General features: G+C 38.2%; 1 protein-coding gene across 1 annotated transcript in view; it reads left to right on the top strand.

Annotated features, from left to right (window-relative positions):
• Window positions 1-310: 310 nt before the first annotated feature.
• Window positions 311-19895, top strand: part of ASAP2 (ArfGAP with SH3 domain, ankyrin repeat and PH domain 2) — a gene marked incomplete at its 5' end in the record, with an annotated part of 61546 nt that continues 41961 nt past the window's right edge. The window contains 3 exons of the mRNA XM_010184100.1: window positions 311-456; window positions 9970-10044; window positions 11597-11646. Coding sequence (XP_010182402.1) covers window positions 311-456; window positions 9970-10044; window positions 11597-11646 — 271 coding nt within the window. The remainder of the gene's footprint in view (window positions 457-9969; window positions 10045-11596; window positions 11647-19895) is intronic.

Genomic DNA, 19895 nt, shown 5'->3' on the forward strand with positions numbered 1-19895 from the left:
GTATGGTGCAGAAATATTGTGGCTCTTTCTAGAGTGGTTACCTGTCAGATGTCTTGTCCTGATGACACATTGTCCTTTGTACAGTATGTGAATAGATACACATAAATCAGAATTAGTGGGATATGTCATACTTCTGGCATATCAGCATTGAAATATAAATAATAAATGTTTATTGCAGCAGGTTAATATTTTTAGCAAGAAATATTCCATAAAGTTGGTTGTTCATTTGTTTTTTTAAACACAAACTCAATTGTAATTTCTATAACTTTTTATCTACTGATGAAATTTTCATGTTTTGCTCTTTTTGAAGCTCATGTGGAAAATGAAGAACAGTATACACAAGCACTGGAGAAGTTCGGAGGCAACTGTGTTTGCAGGGATGACCCAGATTTGGGAACAGCGTTTTTAAAATTTTCTGTGTTTACAAAGGAATTAACTGCACTCTTCAAAAATTTGGTAAGAGTTACTTAATAAAAACATGCTGAAATTTTAAGGGCATTACACAGGCTGTATTTCTGAATTATAACAGCTCTTTGTGTTGAAGACAATTTGTGTTTTAGCAAGCACTGTTCTTAAAAAATTCTTGGCTTAGGAAAATGTCTCATGCACTAGCCTTTCCCCTTGCAAAACTCAAAACTAAAAAAAAGCCAAACCAAACCCAAAAACCCCAGAACAAAACCAAAAAACAAACCACCAAAAAACAAACCACCACAAAACCCAAACAAACTCAACAATTTGCTTTATAATTGTGAAACCAGCAAAACCCAACTTGGTTTACTCTGTGTTCATGTTGATTTTACTTTACTTTTTCACACTTCCCATTTATATTGATAAAAGGAGATTTTTAGTGTCCCTAGAAGAGAGAGTCTCTTGCTTCTCAGGGAAAAGGGTCAGGAAAACAAACCCAAACATAATGCTAGAATGACAGTAGTGTCCACTGGGGACCAATCCTGCAACTGAAGCCAGTAAGGCTTAAAAGCACTCTTCAGTGAGCCAAATGGGATGGAGCCAAATGGAAGAATAGGAGTTTTAATGACAAATGGAGAATTTTCAGCCTCAATTTCACATTAATCAGAGGGCACAAAAAGAGCAGAGTCTGACTACATCCTACTAACTAGAGCTTTCCCATGTCTGGGTAAGTCCCAGATTGACTTGAAACCACGTAACTCTTAAACCAGGGGCTGGGAAGGGCAGATGACCCAGATTCCTCCAAGCCTTTAAAAGTCTATGCCTGCTGAAATCAGTGGGATGGAGACACATCAAATGCTTTTATGAGTGTAGACCAAATGTCTGTAGTTTGTAGCCAGCTGCTCATAATCAGTTCTTTGGGGATTGTTTCCAGCTGATGGGATTTAGGGCAGTCCCATTCACTCCCTGATGCTGTCCTCTCTTTTTACCCAGTTGTGATGTTGATGAGAGAGAATCTGGTCCCAAATGTATTTATCAATAGTGAAATGTATTTCATATTGGTCATATTGATTTGAATATCTCTGGATGTACAAATACTATCTGAGATTACGTATCAGAAGAGGCATCCTTACTGAGTCAGTTATCCCGAGTCTCCCATACAGAGGTAGACTGCTCATATGGAAGGGGAGATACAATCAGTCTTTTAATTCATCCCTTCTGTTGACTAAAAGCCCCTCTCTCTATCATATATTAATTACAATATGGTGACTTCATTAGGTAAATGGATCTGGGAAATCTGATGCTTAGGTGGTTTTAAAAAGCAATCTACTAAAAAGCTGCACCCCCTCCCCAGAAAAGCCTTTTAGTGTATTATATTTCAAGAAGATTTTTAAAAGCTAAAAAAATGTTGTCGTTTTACCAAAATCTTAGCTATTTGTTCTCTTAAAACCAGTAATTGCTATCTTTGAAAAATGTTTCTGACAAGAATAACTTTTTTCCCCACAAACGGGAAAGGAAAATATAAATACAATAAATACCTATAGGAAGTAGGATGCATGTTCTTATTACCTGTTTGTATCCATTTAAGTGTTTTGTGTGTCTTCTCCAAGGAATATTTCTATGTCTTTTTGCTGTGTACTGCTTTTACACTAGCAACTATGTATTTTTGCTTCAGTTTGTTTGTATATGAAGAAGATCTGTCATGAGATAGTAGATAAGTGTTTAGTTTTTCTCAGTTTGTGATTCTGATTTTCTCTGTTTTTGAAGTGAATAATAATTTTGTATTGATGTAATTTTATTTTATTTAATTGCAACAGTATAGGTACTTTCTCTCTTCTTTAATACTGTCTCGTGATGGAGCTCTGTAAGGTTCTGCTCTTTCCTAATATGCTTCCTATTGTTGAGGTTTGAAGTTTTCTGTTTTCTCCTGACTAGCAAAGGAAAACTGAAGAAATGGAGAAGCCAAATGGTCCTTGAATTTGGTATCTCTCTAGGAAAATAGTTTCCTCCAGAAAGAAATACATAGGAAAAAAAGATGTAAACTTCATTATTGCTTGGAAATACCATATTTATAAACAAGAATTATAGAATTATAGTGCAAAACTATAGTTTTATGTAACTTTACCTATTAGAAGTTAATACCGTTAGAATAAATTGTTGGTAACTGATCACTTTGAAAATGTGTTCGTAAGTTCACTGATGTTGGTCGACTGCTGTCTGAACATGAGCCAGCAGTGTGCCCAGGCAGCCAAGAAGGCCAACGGCATCCTGGCCTGTGTCAGGAATGGTGTGACCAGCAGAAGCAGAGCAGGGATCCTTCCCCTGTGTTCGGTGCTGGTGAGGCTGCACCTTGAATACTGTGTTCAGTTCTGAGTCCCTCACTACTAGAAGAACATTGAGGTGCTGGAGCGTGTCCAGAGAAGGGCAGTGAAGCTGGTGAAGGGTTTAGAGCACAAGTCTTAGTGCAGCTGAGGGAGCTGGGGTTGTTTAGACTGGAGAAAATGAGGCTTAGGGGAGACTTTATCATTGTCTAAAACTACCTGAAAGGAGGTTGTAGCAAAGTGGGGTCAGTCTCTTCTCCCTCATAGCTAGTGATAGGACAAGGGGTAATGGCCTCAAGTTGCACCAGGGGAGGTTTAGGTTGGATGTCAGGAGGAATTTCTTTACCGCAAGGGTTGTCAAGCACTGGAACAGGCTGCCCAGGGAGGTAGTAGAGTCACCATCCCTGGAGGTGATTAAAATTAGAGTAGATGTCGTGCTTAGGGAATGGTCTACTGGCGGACCATGGCTGATTCGATGATTGGACTTGATGTTCTTGAAGGTCTTTTCCTACTGAAACCATTCTATTCTATGATTCTGTGATGGAGGTCTCATTTTCGAAGAGGTTACAAGGGTGTGGACTAGTGTAAAAAATACCATATGGTATTTGGAAATAATTTGGGTGTCCTGTTTTTTGTAGTCATAGCCATATATGAAACAAGCCCCATGTATTCTCTCAGAGTGGTGAGGTATACAAGTCTGAACGCTTTAAGCATAGTGGCAGTAAAACCATCCCTCTCCTCTGGTGTTTCCTTGTAGCACCCAGCATATTTTGGTTGTAAATAGATTCATCAAAAACATAGCCAAAGCCATACAAACCACCTGCTGTTAAAAAAAACAATCTGAAAGGTACTCTTTTTAAACAGCCCTATCTCTGGAGTTTCATAGGGCCCTGAATTTCCACAGATTTTAGCTGAAATGAGTGGGTATTGTGCAAGGAGGTGAGAGGACATGTTCAGGCTGGAACAGATGCCAGAGCTATTAACACTGGCAAAGCTTTAGGGCTACTGTCAAGTTTTGCTTTATCATATATTTGGCTTTTGTTTCTGGAAGCTGATGTGTTCTGTCAGCTCTTGGCCTGGGTGGCATTTAGAGCTGTAGCTCTAAAGTGCTTCTGCAAAAAGATTTTCCTTAAACTTCTCTTTAGTAAGGTAAAAGAAAGCCATTCTAGAGTTCTTTAACAGGGGGTTTTAGATTCTTCTTTACTTTAATATTTTTAAAAGTTTCCCAAAAGACTTTGATATTTTTTGGGCTTATCAAGGCATCAATGTTTTAAAATATTTCTCAACCAACTTAAGTTTGGTTGTTGTTTTTTTGTTGTTTTTTCCTTTGAATCCAGTTACTCAACTGTAAATGATACAAGTTAAAGTTCGGGTCTTGAGGTTCTTAGATGTGTTTTGCTACACTGCTTTTATGTGTGCACTTTTAAGTAGTGCATAGAACTTGGAGAAAAAACCCCAACATTTATGAACATTGGTTCTTCACATTTGAAGTACTTTATAAAGCACATCTTAAAGAGAAGAAATAAATTGACATTTACTGTGCATCAGGTTCTTGTAACTACTTACCTTAGCCTTTCTAATGCATGGTTTACGTTGTTTGGGTCAGTTTATGATATACTGTGCAGTTTTTTCTCTTGCGCTGGCTCCAATATCAAACTACAAATTTGTCTTCAACTTCTGAATTAGAAATGTTTTTAAGAAGGTTGAGTGATCGATGTCTTTTTTGGTAGTGAACTATCACAAAATACTAGAGGCATTTTCCAAGGTAACACAGTACATTCTGTGGCATACACAGTATTGCTTCTTGATGGTAACCTCCGTGCTAGTTCCTGACAGACTGATAGCACCGCAGTTCCCAGGTAGGTTAGGTCTGTATGGCACTTGCATATAATGTTAATTACTCTGTCTTGCTAATAAATTTAGCGCCAAGTGAGAAAGGTGTGAGTCTTAACATGAAAAAAGTTAGGACAAGGAAAGGCTCATTGCAACTTGTTTGCACTTCAAATATTTTTTTAAATCCTGTTCTTAGATTGCTACACCAAGAAGAACTAAAATCTGTAGTTGCCTGTCATCTTGAAAACGGATTTGGTCTGTGGAGATTAAGTAGCTATTTAACAAATTCCATTTGCTGTATTTGTTGCTCTTCTACACACTTTTGTCCTTTCTAATTAATTCGTTTAAATGTAAAGCTAATGAAACATGCTGGATTAAGAGGGCTGGAATCTGATATTTCGACTCTGTGGAAGGTAGCTGGGAGGAAGAGATTCCATGTGAGAAGTTTTTCTATTACTAATCCTTGGATATTTAGCCAGGAGAAAAGGGAGAATAGTGATAGTATTTTTCTGACCATATGCTCCTGTTTTACTTTATTTAATAAATGTAAGAAGAAATGAGATTTGCTTAATTGTAAAAGGTAACAAATAACAAAACCAAGGGAGCTACCTTTTCTGTATTATACAATGAACTTTCTTAAGTTATGCCTAGTTTTGTTTTTTTTTCCCAGGGTAATAGTTCAGACCTAGGTTTTAAAAACTACATTTGGTGTCTGAAGCTTCACAAGCATGTTTTGTTTAGAAGAACTCATTGTAGCTTTTTTTAATGCGGTTGACTACACTTACACATATTTGAGGTTGGAGTATTGTACGTGAAGCCAATGTTTTAAGTTGTGTTGTTTCTGTTTTCCACTGATACACTTGAGGAAAGATTGGCTTAATGGTGAGAGTGAAAAAGTAAGAGTATTGTTTGATTTACACTTGTAAAGACATAAACCAAGATGTAATAATTCCTCCTTAGTGGCATGGGTTCAGCTCCACCTGGAATCTTATCTGTATTTCTTTGCCAAAAAGGTATTGATCCAACTGGAAGAAATTCAGAGGACAGTAACAAAAAATTATCAGGGCTTGAATGGGTTGATTTATGAAGAAAGCTTAGCAGAGTTGGAACTGGCCTCACAGAGAACTATAATTGTAGAAGAGGAAAATAATACACTGCATATTAATGGAATCTCATTGTGAAAATATTAGATGAAGTGTCTCGGAGAAAGCCATGGAAGCTACCACTTAGATGATTTAACCTACGTTAGAAAGTATGCAATTGGGAATTTTCCTCGACTGGCAAGGAAGATGGGCTGGAAGAACCTCAAGTCTCTTTCTTGCTTTGCTTTTAAAATTCTGCAATTTATGCTTTTACATAGACCTTTAAAAATGTGTTTCCTGTCATTTTGCACTTGCATTTCCTAACAGAGAGGCTCCCAGCCTGTGGTTTGCTGTCGCTGGTGGTACAAGGACTGTTTCCAAGTAGTACATGGTGGCAACACTTGGTATCTTGTGCGAAGGCATTTTTCTAGGCAGCTGAGCCAGCAGCTCCATGTGGACATGTAGTGGTGTTCAACTCCTTCTCTTGAGTCCCTTTCTGTACCAAATATATGGGTGGTGGGTGATGTCCCACCTCAGCCACCCGCCTGGTGGGGCACAGTTTGTGCTGTGGGACACCTCACTGCGCTGCAGGTGGGGCAGGGGGTGAGGACAGAGGAAAGCAGCATTGTGTCCTTGTGTGTAAGGAGGAGGTGCGGTGCAAAGATGAAAGTTTGTGCTCTCTGTTACATCGTTTTATGAAGTCTTGGGGTTAGATGCTAAAAACTTAAAGTTCAGACAAATAAACAGCATCTCATCTGTAGCAGATGTTCTGATTTCCACTTGCTCCCTGCTGTGTTGGTTGGCCTTGTCCTGGTAGAGCTCACATCACTGGGAAAACTCTTGGAAAGTATTAAATCCAGTAGTACTTGCCATAAGAAGATGAAAATAACTTAAACAGGCATTTGTCAGTAGGCAGTACTGCCATTGCTTGCACTCACCTGAGTTCATTGGTGGTTGAGAAGCCCACGACCAAGTACATGCGACTGCCCCTAGAATGTAGTGATGGCAATAGGAGTCATGTCATACACAGTTCGACTGCCTGGATTTTAGTTTAAATTGAAAACATTCTAAGGTCTGCTCTGCTTATCGGCATGTTAAGAAAAGTATTTAACTTCTGAAGTAGTAAAAAGGGGTTTGGTGGTGGTGGTTTTTGGGGTTTTTTCCTTGGATTTAGCAAACAAAGCCCATTGAAATATTGCAGGCCCCAGTATCCAAAGCTATTCGGGAAAAGACTCATTAAAGCAATTGGGAGGGCTGACAAATGAAGAACTTCAATGTTTAGTCATAGACTCTTAAACTACTTGAAAATCTCTCCCCTCCGCAAACGTTGGCTTGCCTGTTGCCTCTGCCACTGCTTCTGGCAGCTCTATGTTTGTTTATTTTTACATTCTCCCTCCTGCTGTTTCTTCTCCTCCTCTGATACTTCTTCAGCTTAGGAAGTTTTAATTTATTGCCCTGTCTCTGTCATCTTATCTTGTTGGAAGCTGTCAGAGGAAAACTGTGAGTCTGCCAAAGCAGCGGTGTTGGAAGTGGAAACCAAGTCAACTATTTTTTTTTCTTTCTTTTTTTAAAAACACATGGACCTCACTAGTGTTCCTCTGACACAGGATGACTTTAATTTCTGTGAAGCTTTCCTGCACCTCTGTGCATGTTTCTTTCTAAAGAATATTTTAAAATATAGAACAGTCAAAATGTCGAGACAGTTATATATGTTTTAGCTCTCTATATACACACAGTCAAGGAACTGCAGTATATTAATGCTTCTTGCGTGCCAAAAATGGGTTGATATTTTTAGATAGTTCAGCTTAAGCCTCTCAAGAAAGAGGAGAAAAACATGTAAGATCTTCCTTATGTATATTGCATGCCGATTTATAGATATGAGCAAGTATGATTCATCTAACTAGGTTGATAATGACAACTTCATGCATTATGTATGTTTAAATTTGTCACAAATAAAATAGGAGCATAGGGAGTACAATAGACAGATAGTAATGTTACAGGTGATAGCACACAGAAGGAATTAATTGGAAGAGTCAAACATTCTCCAAACTTCTAAAGAGAATGTTGGGTTTTCCCCTCTTGTTCTTTTTATAAAGTTGCTTTGGACTTCAGGCCCCATGACTTGAAATTCTGCGAAACATCCAGAAGGGTTTTGGAGGCTGATTGATGTTTACATGAACATGACTGGAATCATACTGCAGGGTCTGACAGGATTTCTTTTCTGACTTAAGGAAAAAACAGCTGTCTTGTGTCTGCTGTTGAGAAATGCTTTATTCTTACTTTGTGCACAGGTATCTGAATTTGAAGAATAATTAAATAGAGGCTATGAAAGTATTTATCTTTAGCTTGGTCATTTGATTGCATCATAGTAACAAAATAGAATAACAAAGTAGAAAACTTTGCTTGGGATGACATCTTAGATGAGGCCTCTTCTGCTTCTCCACCCGGACAGCCGTTCTGGATGTGCATGTCCAGAGGTGTATGTGTTCCATCTGTCTTCTTGTAGAAGTTCTTATTTTTTTACCTAAGTTTTGTATGATTGAAACCCTTTCACTTATCTCTTGTGTCTACAAGATGTAATTTTACTTCCTTTGAGCATGGTTCTGTTGATATGCAGATGTTGTAGTAGTGCTGAGGACTTACAAGGTAGATCGTTTCCAGCATTGCCAGCTAAGCATGTGCTGATATTGCTCATTCAAGTTTTATAGGAGTTATTTAAAAAAACCCCACACAGTTCACATTTAACTTGTTGATTCTAAAGGGCTGTGGTTGAGTCCTGCAGCTTTTTGAGGATGAGAAAAAGTGGGATGGAGGAGGGGAAGTGTAATTTGTGGTAAGAGTTTCAAAGACCAGATTTTCTATATTTCTTTAAGCTTCCCATGCAGAGGCAATCTGTTTAACCTTTAAATTTGATCTATGTTCATTCTCTCTTTGCTGGCTGAAATTTCAAGCAAATACATTAAGGCAGCAAGGATGGGGACTTGGAGAACTTTGTTTTAATAGCAGCTGTTGAGTACCAGTGGGGATGGGACCCTGAGTCTGTTCTGGTGAGGCCACCGAGTAACTGGAGGGTGATAACGTTTTGTATTCTTCCATTCTGGGAAGGCTGAAAGATCACAATTGGAAATGCTTTTACTTGACGTTCCCGTTAGTCTCCTTTCTTCTCTGGGTGGGTTACACTAGAAGGGACTTTGATATTCCTGAAGAAACAGAAGCATTTCTTCCTTCGTGATGCAAAGTTCTTTCCGTACTTTGAACATTTGAAATCCGTCTTCATCTGGGCATTGTAGTACTTTTTGAAAAAAAGTCACATTTTAAAATAACAGCTTATAATAACATCAGAAAGAGAAACCCATCCAAAGGCAATCTTTGCTAAACTACTGCAAAGGTTATTTTGGGTTTTTTTGCCATTGTGTGCTTCTGAAGTACTCCAGTTTTTACTCTTCAGTGCAGTCCATTTGAATTGTTATAGTTTAAACTCTGTGCCTAGGCATCGTGGCCCATACCTTGAACGAGTTCCCTGCATCATAAAGAATTGGACATGAAGTCTTTCTTTTCCTGGTGTATGCCCCTTACTATCTTATTTCTACTCTCTTTCTTCCTTCTTTTCACTTATAAAAATGTTATCATACAGATACCTATCCAAAACCATGATTACTTTACTGTTGCCTTAATTTGAACTTTTTTCTTCTCAAATTACTTGTTGACTCTTGAATTACGTACATACTCAAGACCTCATAAAATCCTTATTTCAAAGTTTGTGTGAGATAAAGAAGACAGATGTATTACTTTTTAAAAATACATGGAGAATATTTGAGTAGTGGCTTTTTTACAGGCCAGCACTCTGTCTTTATAACTTCTGGCAGAGTGAGATGCCATGTACTGTGAGAATAGCAGATACTTTTTATGGAATATGTCTGAAAAGACTGGAAAATAAGCAAGATAAATTTAAAATATACTGATGAACTTAAAATATATAAGTGATTAAAAACTCTATTATTGTTTTTTGTATTATTTAAATAGTGAAATCAGGCAATGTGAAAATTAGTGCTCTTACTTTGCAGTCACTGTTGGATGAGATATTTATCCTCAGCAGTAATTTTGCAGGTTTCCTGCTGGCTTGGGTTATAGTGTTTCCAGAGTAAGTTTAATTAACTCATGTTCTCTCCATCTTTGATAATGGACTGTGCTGATAAACATCTTCATAAAGCAGGAAAAGAATATATAAAATTTCCTTGCGAAACTTACTGAAATCTGTGGATTGAGATAGTGTATGTTCTGCATTAAAATATATTAACTGTTTTGATGTGATTTTCTTGTTACAGATTCAGAATATGAACAACATAATCACTTTTCCATTGGACAGTTTGCTGAAGGGAGATCTGAAAGGAGTGAAAGGGGTATGTTTATCTTCTTATTTTTATATAAAATTATTGTTGGTACAATAAATACATTTAGCTAGTGTATTAATGTTACTTGATGGAAGTCATGGGATACTAGAGTAACGTATTAGCTTAATAAGCATGACATCTATTTTTTTTTTAAATGAATTGAGTCATCTCTTCTGCTTGTGGTTTCACATAGAGCATGGTCTTGATTATGTGTACAAAAAAAAATGTTGGGAAGTTTTGAAAGCAGCCCTGAGATACAGAAGACAAGCAGAGAAAGAGATGTAAGAATTCCGATATTTACTCAGTTGAGGAGTGGATAGTACTTTATTCAGAAGAATTATTATGAATGTATTTATTTAGCATTCTAAACTTACCTGGAACTGTATGGATTATTAAGAAAGACATATTGGACTGCATGAGCAGAGGATTTTTCTTAACAAAGCTGGAATTTACTTGTGCCTTCAGGATATTTCCTATTTGAAATAATTATAACTTAGTACTCAAATGATGATCTGTTTATAATAAATTTCAAAGCCTATAGCCAACAGACTTATTTGGCTTACACTTTGTTTACTACTGAGCAGACAGGAAACGAGTGGCAGCTACTGTTCTAGGACGTTGGAGGAAGAAGAAAAATGTACATAGACTAAAAATGGTCTCTGTAAATTACTGGAGAAGAGAGATTATTTATAGTCTTTGTATTGCTTGCTTACCACATTTCATTCCTCTTGTTCTTCTCTTTTTCTATGTCAGAATAAATACATTTATTACAATACAGTGTTGTCCCATGTTCCTGACTTGAGAAAAAAATCAAATGCTGCTTTAATTACTTTCATAATTGTTGAAATAATTAGCTGACATGTAAGAATTCGTACCTAATCTGTAGTTGCAAAGTTTTTCCAGCATCTGACAGTTAACAATGTTTTTTTTTGTTGTAGTTGGCTGATCTCTTGAACTTCAGCAGAATTTCAACTGCTGCATTTTTAGACATCGGTGATAGTATTTTACAACTTAAGATCATTTTATCATAAGTGGCTTCTTCAGAGGGAATAAAGGAATTTGAAACATAAGTAATTCAAAATTCTCACAGAATTAGTTACGTTGAGCCATATAGCCTATACTGCTCCCATTAAGTCAGTGGGAAATTGATTTCTTTAACTTTAGTGGGATGAATCAAGTCCTTAGCCAAGGCTGTACCACAGCCTCAGAACAGGGACTTCTTTCCAATGGAGCCAGAGGTGGAATGACAAGAAAATAGCTGATTTGATTAATTGCACAGTGTGCTCTTGGGATGACATGTGATTACACCTTTTAAGGAATAAAATGGAGCTGTAAAGGGCATAGAGATGCATTTAAAAACATGAGTATCTTAATTCTGCGTGCAAGGTTGTTTTTTGTATGTGCAAGATTGCTTTTACACAATTCTTAGGTGAGCTATTCAAGAAAGAGTGGAGTCCCTCATTCTGGTAGGCACTGCAAATGGCCACGGTGTGTCTTCATTGTTGGATCCACAGCATTTTTCATGTAAATAAATAACTATTTTTTTCCTTTTTCTTGACAGGACCTGAAAAAGCCCTTTGATAAAGCTTGGAAGGACTATGAAACAAAAGTGTATGTATCTTTTAAACTCTTATTTAAAAAGGAAGTATAACTGAAATCTGTAAAGGTCATTATTTAATGTTAAGGTCCCAGACAGAAGTCTTAGTTGTGAAGCTGAGCTTTTTTTTTTTTTTTCCCCTCCGTAAAACCTGGAAAATACAAGTGCATATCAGTCAAATTCTGTAATATTCAACTTATTTCATAAGTAAATTGTCTTGTGTCTGTTTGTGCCATGACAGTGTGTGTGGTAGACCTCCTTGCTTAATGAAGTTCCAAGTACTGAGCTTAATTTCCCAGTGCGTGTTCTTCCACTGCATATTCTTCCACTTCAGTTGAGAAAGTTTTGCTTTAATTGGGAAAGAAATTTTATTATTTTTTTTTTATAGTATCCATACTACTACCCTGTAATGTGCTACACTGGAAAGTCCACCTCCTTTTCTGCCTTGCTCTGCTTTTGGAGGACACTACTGTGTAAAATGAAAAGTTATCTGCCCAGTGCTTTCATCCTTCACCACCAAAAGTCCAACAACGTAATTGCACTTGATGTCATTTTTAAGCATTTTTTGTTGTTATTGTTTTTCTTCTCATCAGTGACTAATTCACTACAATTAGCAAGTTTCTTTAGTTGAAGAGCATAGAAGAAATTATATACTTTATGCCTGAATGTTTTGAAATGTCTTTTAAAAAAATATCAAGAGTATGCAAGTCAAGTTTTACTTCTGAATTTGTTAGCCTAAACCTTGTAGTGACTCTGTAATGTCTCTGTCTCTTGCACATCTTATGAGACTGTGCCCAATGCTGAGATCTCTAGGAAGACTATTTGATGCTGAGCCTTTGGCACTCAGCAATGAGGTGGTAAGGCTGGTGAGGGTGTTTGCTGCTGCCTTTCCAAAACTGCACTTGCTTCCTTAGGAACCTTAGTAAACCACATTGAATTAGTGCAGTTTGAGATGATAGAAAGAGTAGAGAGATGGATATTTTCTGCATTTAATGCCAAGGTTAGATGCCCTGAGGAGGTAATTGTGTACTAGAAGTGGGTGAACACCTATCTGAGTCTTGTCAACTGTGTCTCATGTTGTATGTCTAGCCCAATTTACCATAAGCCACTTGTTTGAAGGTAGCTGATGTACAGTATAAACAGCTATAGAATCAGTTTTAGTAACAATTTTCTATAAAGCTTAAATGAATCAAATGACTCCACAAAGCTCAGCACCGAAGATCAAACATTAATTTTGATACTTTGTAAACCTTCAAGTGGTTTAGTGCCCTACATCAGGTAGAGTTGTTTCCTGGGTTGGCCATGTCAATTGTATCAGCACAGCTGATAGTCTCTGAAGTAGAATTTTGTAGTGGATTTTATTTCTTATTCCACTATTACCTGGATTGTGTTGTTAGAGTTTTGTGTCACGCATCCAGCATATTTGATCTTCTGAGATAGTGCTGCATCAGACCATTTCTGATGACACAGGTCCAGAAGGATCAAATATAATAAAACTGTTTAACGTAAACAGCTTACAGATCCCCAGCCACCTAGAGGAAATCTAGGAACATTTTTTAGTTTACTTGTTTTTGCACAGTTATGATTCTGTGGTGCCCACTGAGTTGGCCCATCTGAAGTCATGTGCAAACAGTTTTCAGAAATTATTCCTGTAGGTGATTTACTTACAAAAACAGTAAGTTTATCAAGTTAGCTAAATTTCATTATTCCTTTTGTGAATAACAATAAGGATGAGTTAATTGGTGCTTTCTAGGCTTGCTTTGTGAGGAGGACTTGAGTAGCTTCTGGTTTTTGAAACCTCCTGGCTGTAGCTGGGTTTTCATAACAAGACACTCTGACATACAGAGATAAACCTCCAGTCTGACAGTCTCAATCCTGGGAAGATTGTGATGGCTCCAGTGTTTTGTGTTCTTAATACCAGTGACCAATTTCACTTGGTGCCGTGCCAGTTATTGGCTGTTGAAGTAATTAAGATTTCTAATCATTGCCCATGGCAGTAGTTGATCTCTGAGGATGGGCCATAAAGAACAGCCCTGTAATTTAGTCTGCTGTTGTCTACCAGTGCTTGATTGCTGGATCTGAAAGCTTGTTTATTTATGTATCATTTAATTAATAATGACATCCCACAAAGTTTATATGCAGAATTTAAAATAAGATTGCATGCTGCTGGGACATATACCAAGAACAGAGTTACTACTGGACCAAGATGTCTGATGCTTTTAGAATTTCTGATATAATATTCTCCAGGATGTGTACATTGCAGTGATGTAAAGATTTGTACTTTGATCCTCAGTTTGGTAAGTGCACGTGGTCTGTTTCAGAGTCAGGTACTCCAGAAATATTTGCCTTTGTTTAAATCTGTATATTTGGGGATTCTCATTTGAGTCTAAGGACAGTAGATACCTGGAAACATTGCTGTGTTTGTTATTTCATTCAGGACCCAAAAATGTGATGTTGACATTGAGGTTTTTTTGTTCCTTTTAGCCAGCAGTCCTTTAGAAAACCAGCTTTATGACTTTGCTTTCAAATAAGACATTTGATTTCTGATCTGAAACAGGTTCCTTTATCTACTGTAAGGAGATACCCCTTTCCAAGTTACCTGTGTAGTTTCTGCAAGATGTTTTAACAAATTAAGCACCTTGACAATGCTTATTTCTAAGCCATTTATGTGTCAGATTATTCAGTGCATAAACTGAAGGTAGCACATGTTCATCAGGAAATTCTTTCAGATCCATTACCATTTCCTGTGATATTTCCAGGTGGTAGGATGGTACAATTGCTGTGTGCTCTAGGTTTTTTTTTAAGTGGTTGGATGAAAGCCCCACATCATTATTCTAGAGTTTGAAGCTCTCAGCCTAGCCTGTTGGACTCCTTCACTTTGATCAGGAGCACAGGATCATCTGCTTGAGGCTTGGGATAGGGAGCCTGGGAATTCTATGTACAGAAAAATTCTTCAAAAAAGGGGCTTTTTTTTCCTTTTTCTTTCCTTTTTTGGTGGTGGTTTTACAACAGCAGAATTACTTATTGTGACTTAAGCTTGGCAGTCAGGGAATATTGTTTTCCCGTGCAAACTGCCTGACTTTGACCAAAGAGCGGACCAATAGTTCTATTGAGTTAAATTCAGACTGGAGTTTCCTCAAGACCCCCACACCTGCAGGAGGACTGTGGGATTTGTCAGACCCCCTTGTATATAAGATCAGTTCCCAGATAAGTTAAGATGTGAGAATATTAATTGGTGCCTGAATCTGTTCAGGTCAGCTTTATTATCTGCTAAATTTTGGACATTGGGAAACAGTGGGGCTTTTCTGGGTTGCTATTGTATGTGCCACTGAGATTTCTTGAGTTAATAACTGTTTTGGTTCTGTGGCTGTCCCAAGTGGGTCTGAACTTCTTTGTAGCTGTGCGTTTTGGCCATCTGTAGCAGTGATGGAGTCAGCTGAAGAATTCTTAATCTTGCATTGAATTTCTTTGTTGCAATGCCTTCGTCGTCTCTGCCTTAACAAAAAGGGCAAAGGGACTGGGAGAGCTGACCTCATTCTCCCCGACTGCTTGTGTTGCCAGGGTGGGATGGTGGATGTAGGTGCTAAAAGCCAGAGGTTTGCTCAGCCTTCTTCAGTCTGTTACCTTAAATGACTCCTTGTTTGGACTGTGCCTAAAACGAGTCCTAGGTTTATGCTTAGCTATCTTTTCCAGTGACACTTCTTCAAATATGTTAGTATCTCTTCTTATTCTTTCTTTTCCTTTCTTTCTTTTTCTTTTCCCTCTGGGTTAACAGCCATTCAAGGCTGCTAGGCTGTTCTTTGTCTGCGTATCCCTCTGTATCATATGCTTAAAATCATACCATGCATCTGCATTTCCTAGTCACAAGTGCAGATCTGTGAAGCTAAGTGCTAGATATCAAAGTGGTATTTTTGTAGTCTGTGGAGAAGTGACAGTGTCTTCATCCTGATTTCTGTCTCACTAGGCTGTCTTTATAAGGAAGAATTGGAGCTTATTTCCTTCAATATCTCACCTCCCTTACTTGCACCTTTGTGATGACATATCAGATGCTAATATAACCAAGTATGACCTATTTGAAAAGAACTTAGTTAAAAATGGCATTTGTTTTGTTTTCTTTTCTTTTTTCCTGTAACAATTTCTGAGCGGCTACTTCAAGCTCTGTATGTAATTAGGTGTGTTTAAAAATTACTACGTTTCTAGTCTTGTTTGGGGTCCATTCTTCTGCTCTTGGATCACTATCCATCAGTGTTGATTATCATGCAACTTCTTTGCCCTATAACTACCCAACTTCTCGGAGTATTTTCCTGAAGAAAAATACGCCACCTTAGCTGAAGTAAGTGAGGGAGGCTGGATCCATTTTTCTTTATAACATGGAACTGTTCTTGAATAAGGGAGTAAGAGGAGCAAGTAACGCATAGTTTTGTGCCAGCCTACCTCGATCAAAAATTGGGAACATCCTGAGGTGACATTAATGAATAATTCATCTTTTCTCACCATCAGTCATTAACATGCTTCAGTTGAAGCCATAAAGATTTTAAGATGTTTTTAAAGCTTTAAAGTAGTTAAAAGCAGTGTGTTTCTCTTAGGACCTCAGTTAAAGTCTTTGTTTCTCATATAAGAGCTGGGTGCTGCTGCCTGTCACTACAGCAGGACTTGTCTGTCTGTGTCCTCTGGGCAGAATTGGTGCAGACTGAGCTCTTTTTGTTAGGAGGCAGTTGCTTTCCCCATGTACTTAAACACTAATGGCAGACGCGGCGGGGGAGCATATGGGGAAGGAGTACACATGTCAGAAAATCTGCTCATTCTCCCAGCAGGGAAACCGTATTCAACAAGGCAGCGAGCCAGATTTCACCCACATTCTTCAGTTTAATGGGTCCTGTTGTGGTAGATGTTGAGGTAAAGACATTGTATCCATTTTGCTCAGGAAATAGAAGCATAAACTTATTGAAGCATATTATTTATTCTTTCTTTAGCTCAGTAGTAGTGTCTGTATTCCAGACACAGACCTGTCTTTCCTGAAAAGAAAGAGATGTTAATTTTTTTAAGTAAAGGTGTCTTGTTTTTAGGCCCATAAATACATATCTTCAGAAGTCCTCTGCTAATTAGTGTTGTGCTAATAGTATGAAACTCAAATGCTTAATGAATACTAACAGGCTTTTCCTGGGGAGGCGGTCTCCCTCTCCTCCTTTGCTGTTCTCCTGTTAAAAGCCAAGCATGAGGTCTGTTATGCACAACTGAGTGAATTCAGAGAGCGAGTTGTGTGAATGTGCTTATGGGATTATAAGATCAAGGCAGTAGACTGAGGTGCATTGCATTACTGTGCAGAAACACAAGTACTCGTATCTAGATATAACTATCATTAATGATTTGCTTCTGAACCATTTGAAGTCAATGGAAGAACGAACAAATTCTTGTTAAAGTCTTCTGTAAAGATGTCTGCAAAACTATTTGATTAAGTGATGATGTTTCTGCTTCGGTAAACTTGTTTTTTAAACAATATCTAAGAAAAATTATCTGAAAATTCTGCAAGCTTTTCTTAAGTTACTTCTTCAGAGCTCTAACTTGACTCAGTAGATCATTGATATTCATCGATCACAGGTATGTCTACCGTGTTTCCTTTTAAGGCATGTACATAAGACAAAGTGGAGATCACAGCTTTGAAATAGTGGCATAGAGTGAAAGTGCTAAACAAGACAGCTTTAATATAGAATCATAGAATAGAATAGTGGTATCATTTAGGTTGGAAAGGACTTTTAAGATCGAGTCCAACCATAAATCTAATACTGCCAAGTCCACCACTAAACCATGTCCATAAGTGCCACGTCTACACATATTTTAAATACCTCCAGGGATGATGACTCAACCACTTCCCTGGGAAGCCTGTTCTAGTGTTTTATAACCCTTTCAATGAAGAGTTTTTTCCTAATATCCAATCTAAACCTCCCCTGTCTGTTTCCTCTTGTCCTAGTGCTTGTTACTTGGGAGAAGAGACCAACACCCACCTCACTACAACCTCCTTTCAGGTAGTTGTAGAGAGCAAGAAGGTCTTCCCTCAGCCTCTTCTTCTCCCTCAGCTGCTCCTCATAATTCTTGTGCTCCACACCCTTCATCAGCTTTGTTACCTTTCTGTGGATATGCTCCAGCACCTCAATGTCTTTCTTGTAGTGAGGGGCCCAAAACTGAACACAATATTTGAGGTGCAGCCTCACCAGTGCTGAGAACAGGGGGACAATCACTTCTCTGGTCCTAATGGTCACACTGTTTCTGATACAAGTGAGAATGCCATTGGCCTTCTTGGCCACCTGGGCACACTACTGGCCCATGTTCAGTTGCTGTTGACCAACACCCCTAGGTCCTTCTCCACCAGGCAGCTTTCCAGCCACTCTTCCCCAAGCCTGTAGCGCTGCATGGGGTTGTTATGATCCAAGTGCAGGACCCAGCACTTGGCCTTGTTGAACCTCATAAAAGTGGCCTCAGCCCATTGATTCAGTCTGTCCGAATCCCTCTGCAGAGCCTTCCTACCCTCAGGCAGATCAACACTCCCTCCCAACTTAGTGTCATCTGCAAACTTACTGAGGGTGATCCCCTCATCCAGATCATTGATAAAGATGTTAAATGGAACTGGCTTCAATACTGAGCCCTAGGGAATACCACTTGTGACTGACTGCCAACTGGATTTAATTCCATTCACCACCACTCTTTAGGTCTGTCCATCCAGCCAGTTTTTAACCAGTGAAGAGTACGCCTGTCCAAACCATGAGCAACCAGTTTCTCCAGCAGAGTGCTGTGGAAAATGGTGTCAAAAGACTTCACTGAAGTCCAGGTAGACAACATCCACAATATACTGCTTTGAACCTGAGATTTCATATTAAGTATTTTTATTTTGAATGAGATTACCTGTGAATTAAATGGAAAAATCTTTGAATGAAGCTGCAGATATTATGGATGAAATGCTGGAAAGATCTGGATATGTTTTGGCATTCTGCCTTCTTTTCACCTATCCTTCAGTACAGGATGAATGAAGGGCAAAAGCTTTCCAGCATTTCCAAAAGCAAAAAATGACTTCTTTATTCAGGAATTGGGTGATGAGAGAGAGAGTCATGCTTTGCTGTCAGCCTTTACAAACAGTGGGATAAAATAAATGGAGGCCCTTTCACTGAAAGTCTTTGGCAAGTTAAATAGTAAAATAAGTCCTATCTCTTTAAAGTTGTTGGGTTTTTTTTAAAGCCTACTTTGATGTTTATTTGTACCATGATCATTTGCTTGCGTCTTATTGCTTCTAGAGAATTTCTCTAGAGTTTTCCCTGTTTTCTTACTGATTTTGCTTGATTCACCTACTTGGAAAACCTGAATACTCTTTCTTTGAAAATTTCTTTTGAATACTCTTTCTTTGGAAATTCCGCAGTGGTACAACACAGTAGTACTGTCTTTGCCAGAAGGATTTGGTTAGTGTCACAGTAGAATGAACCTTGAAGCTGAGTTGACCCTTGCATTTGGATAGGAAACACAGCCAGCGTTTACCCCTTGGAAGATTTGCGTGCAACACTGCTGTGTGTGGTTTCTTTGTTTCCCTGGAAACTAAGTGCCCTGTAGTATCAGTCAGATAGGAGATAGCGTATTACTGTAGCAAAACAGCAGGTTAAATCCTGGATTGCAAAGCTGAAAATGTAGTTAGAGACTAAAAGCATAAATACTAGGGAAATGCAGACGTGAAATGCACCATCGTGTATCTCTGGTACTTGTCAGCAAGAGATTGTTTGGGTTTTTTTGTGAAGCATCTCTGAAGTTTTTGAAGCCATGGAACCTGAAGCTCCAGCAAACAGCTTCAAGGATGTCTTATTTCTCTGAATTATTTGGTAATGTTGGTATACTTTAGTCTTGGTTTAATTACTTTTTGCCCGTGTAATATGATTTTTTCCTTTTAAAGAGTAGAAAGGACTCCTTCCCAAAATCTAGCTCTTCCTTTAAAAGGAATTCAGTTTCTTAAAACAGTATATACTGTAATGTGGTGCATAGTGTTTGACTCTTTGTTAGTGGCAGTGTTAGTTGTCTTTTGGTTTAACTAGCATTTAGAGACACCTTTTGACATGTTAATAAGCTCTTAAAGTTTTAGAGGTGGTTGTGTCATCCTGTGTTTGGTTATTGCTCTCTGTAAACAATGAAAATACAGTACAACAGCAATGGAGAGTTATTAGACTTGACTCACATTTCAGTGAGATCTCTGGCCTCATGAATTGCTAGATTCTTGTGGAACTTGCAAGAA

Source organism: Mesitornis unicolor, unplaced genomic scaffold, assembly GCF_000695765.1.
Source record: "Mesitornis unicolor isolate BGI_N332 unplaced genomic scaffold, ASM69576v1 scaffold6065, whole genome shotgun sequence".
Classification (NCBI taxonomy): domain Eukaryota; kingdom Metazoa; phylum Chordata; class Aves; order Mesitornithiformes; family Mesitornithidae; genus Mesitornis; species Mesitornis unicolor.